Source organism: Trichinella spiralis (genome assembly GCF_000181795.1).
Source record: "Trichinella spiralis strain ISS 195 chromosome Unknown Scfld6239, whole genome shotgun sequence".
NCBI classification, from domain to species: domain Eukaryota; kingdom Metazoa; phylum Nematoda; class Enoplea; order Trichinellida; family Trichinellidae; genus Trichinella; species Trichinella spiralis.
Window position 1 is genome coordinate 1,226 of NW_003533178.1, and position 3,270 is coordinate 4,495.

General features: G+C 30.9%; 1 protein-coding gene across 1 annotated transcript; it reads right to left on the bottom strand.

Moving 5' to 3' along the window:
• Positions 1–1,220: 1,220 nt before the first annotated feature.
• On the bottom strand, positions 1,221–2,107 carry Tsp_13168 (conserved hypothetical protein). Its single transcript, XM_003366278.1, has 3 exons — positions 1,976–2,107; positions 1,609–1,812; positions 1,221–1,256 (listed from the first exon to the last, which is right to left on the bottom strand). The coding sequence occupies exons 1-3, from the start codon at positions 2,105–2,107 to the stop codon at positions 1,221–1,223; spliced, it is 372 nt and encodes a 123-aa protein (XP_003366326.1).
• Positions 2,108–3,270: the final 1,163 nt, after the last annotated feature.

Genomic DNA, 3,270 nt, shown 5'->3' on the forward strand with positions numbered 1-3,270 from the left:
ATTGTATTTGAAACTTATAAATTTGGTTTTTTATTGTTCCGATTGCAAGTTTCACATTTGAGAAGAAATTTCCATATACTGTTTATTATCTGATGCGAATAAAGAAATATTTATTTTCTTTCATTAATTTAAAAAATTTATTTTACTATAAATTGTGTTTGTTTGGAACGTTGATAAGAAATATGAAGTGTGTGACTTGTTGATGAATGAGATATTTTTTCTTTTCTGCTTTTTGGTTAAATTTATTATTATTATTACTAATAGTGAATTCGATTGTATATTTATTTTTGTTTGTGGAAGGCATTTTGATGTATATATTTGTTCAGGTCGTTTGGATTTGCGAAATCAGGTTGAAGAAATCTTCATTATCTTGGTAGAGTTGCTCTGTGGACAAGATGAAGGGTATGGGATGTGGGATGTGGGATGTGGGATGTGGGGGAAAGGGGTAGGAGGGAGGAAAGCAGGCAGATGAAAAGAGGTAAATTCAATTTGAAGAGGGGGGGGGGAAGAAAGCAGTTGTTCTATTGACACGTCGTGTGCTCAGCTCTAGCCTGCCGTGTGGTGTGTGTGTGTGTGTGTGTATATGCACGTGACACATGCTTTATATATTATGCGTGCAGGCAGATGGAGCTTCGTCTGAAAATTCATTGCTAAGCGAAATTGTTTGTTAGCTTTGAAATTCGCATTTAGCAATGCAAAGCCAGTTGGCGCAATATTTCTTCCTTTCGCTTGAAAATTGCTTACCAGGGGCAAAAGCAACTGGTAAGCAAATTTGCAATTCAAAATTGGTCACTTGGTTGGTTAGTTGTTAAAGCTAGTCAGTTTTGTTATTATTATTAAGCTAACTAGTCAGTTACTTTTTTGTTCAATATGAATTTATTCTTCACTTTCCAGTGGTTTATTTAAAAAAAATTTTTTGCTACACTACAAAATATCACGTGAGAAAAATTATGTTCCCTCATATTTGCATTCTTTTTCTTCCATTATTGATTAATTGTTGCTATTTTATAAAATCAATTGTCGACAAATGTTGAAGAGAAAGAAGCTTCAGAAAAGCATTGATCGATCGACAGATGTTGGTTGTTATATCAGCTATTGGTTGGTTTGTTGGTTAACTAATAATATCTGTCTGTCTACACACACATATATATATATATTTAAGTGTGAAGCGAGTGTGTATGTATGTATAAAGCTTTATGCGGTAGATTTTCTTTTCATTATTACTCTTCCAATCTTATCATCAATAATAAGCACAGCTGAAATTGACTGACTGATAAAATATAAACGAACGCGTTTATGGATTTTTATTATTTTTCTTTTCATGCTTAACGCATTCATGTTCACCTGCTTTTCAGAATAATTTTTTCGTTGTTTCTCGAATAGAAATGACCATCGCGATATTTTTTCAACAACTGCAAGTCAACAACAATTACTGCTTCAATATACACTGATTATATCCAACTGTTGCACAAACAACTTGCATCAATAGAAATCGAGAGAGAGAGAGAGAGATACAAGGTGAGTGAAGTAAGAAAAAATTTATTTATTTATTTATTTATTACTGTAATGTTTATTTGTCATTTTAAATAAAGAAATTCTACAATCAACCACCCACTCGTATTCAGCTAACATACGACAATGCCAAAGTGCTGACGGGCAAGTGGCCGTCATACGGTGGCGACCGAACAGATCTGTGTCATTGCCTTTCCGCTTCTGTAGTAACGTGTTTTGTTCGTACCAGGTACGGCCAGCATTGTTCACAGACGACCGACGTTCTCTTATTCTATTTTGGAACACGAGCGCAGGTTCCTCCTGCAACTTGTATTCAATCACAATCAAGTGATCATTGGAATTGTTTTCATCGACAACAAATCACATATACTAAACAACTAAACAACAACAACAACAACAACAAACAACAGCAACAACTTATTATTTATTATCATTATTATCGTCTGCATTAAAATTACATCACATCACAATCACGGCATATATCCGTTTGTTGGATTTTGACAAATAGTAGCAATTTTTCTCTTCTGTTCACTTTCCATGATTCATCATCAACTACAATTTTCTGTCCTCTTATGCATTCACTGTTTGCCAGCATGACGAACGTATGTTATTTTTTCTTTCTTTTTTTATTTTAAATTATTGTGTTCAATATTTATTTTATAATATTATTCAATATATACATGCACAATATGAAAAAAAATACTAATTATCGATCGATCGTAATTTTCATACTATACATATGTAACAACAGTATTTCATCGTGAAATTTGTATTTGATTTGCATGTTCAAATATCGTTTTCATCAATTTTGATCTTCGTCTTTTCTTCTGTAATTTGTTTATTTCAAATGCAAACAATTAATTAATCCATCGTAAAATGTTAATATTTTTATTTGCATATTTTACTATTTATTCCAATTGTTTTATTCTACTATCGCTTACATAATTCCATTGCTCTGTAATATTTGATTTTTTTTCCACATTTTTAATGCTTTTTTGTTCAAATTATAATTTTAAAACTGCAGAAAGTTACATATTAATCAAGATAAATTTAATTCAATTTATCATGCGGTCGTATGTATTTAATTTCCATTTGTTATACATATTGTGCAGTTTCAAAAGCGGGAACTTTGACAAATTGTATTTTATAAAAGTTTATTTAAAATGTAAAATAAATAATATTTCATTGAATAATATTGTTTCATTTTTCAAACGGTGATTTATCAATTTTTATCACAAGTCAGTTGAAACTAGTTTCTCTTTTTCCTCACGTGTTTGTCAATTGAAATGTTGAGCGGCTAATTGAGAGCAAAACACAGGGACAGTAGGTCAGTAGAATTTTTCAGTCGGTAGAAGTGAGGAACAAACTGGCACTGTATTTTTATATCAAAATTGGCTTAATAAAGTTATCTTCAACATTCCGTTGACTGTAGGAACATACAGGAAACAGGAACGACATTTCAGAGCAATATATATATATATATATATATTTCTACTACTCTATGCCAATGTTCTCAAGTCTCTCAGTTGTATTAAGTTTAAGCTTACACTTGAATATCTTCTTTTCATTGCATTCTACTTTTTTCTTTTATCAATTTATTCGTCAAAATACTAAAAAATAATATATATAATTTTTTTTTCAAAATTCCCGTTTTCTTTGTGAATAGATATTTTTGACCTTGATTATTTTTTTTGATATTGAAATGTTAGTGTTGTCTTGTAGCACGAGAAGATGCAAAGTTTTATCTTCACTACTGCT

What these genes read in the sequence shown, in the direction of transcription:
- Tsp_13168 (XM_003366278.1), bottom strand. Translation starts at nt 2,107, where the DNA reads ATGCTGGCAAACAGTGAATGCATAAGAGGACAGAAAATTGTAGTTGAT. An exon ending in ATATATGCCGTGATTGTGAT is followed by an intron (nt 1,813 to 1,975) that starts GTGATGTAATTT and finishes TACAAGTTGCAG; the next exon opens with GAGGAACCTGCGCTCGTGTT. An exon ending in TAGCTGAATACGAGTGGGTG is followed by an intron (nt 1,257 to 1,608) that starts GTTGATTGTAGA and finishes AGTCAATTTCAG; the next exon opens with CTGTGCTTATTATTGATGAT.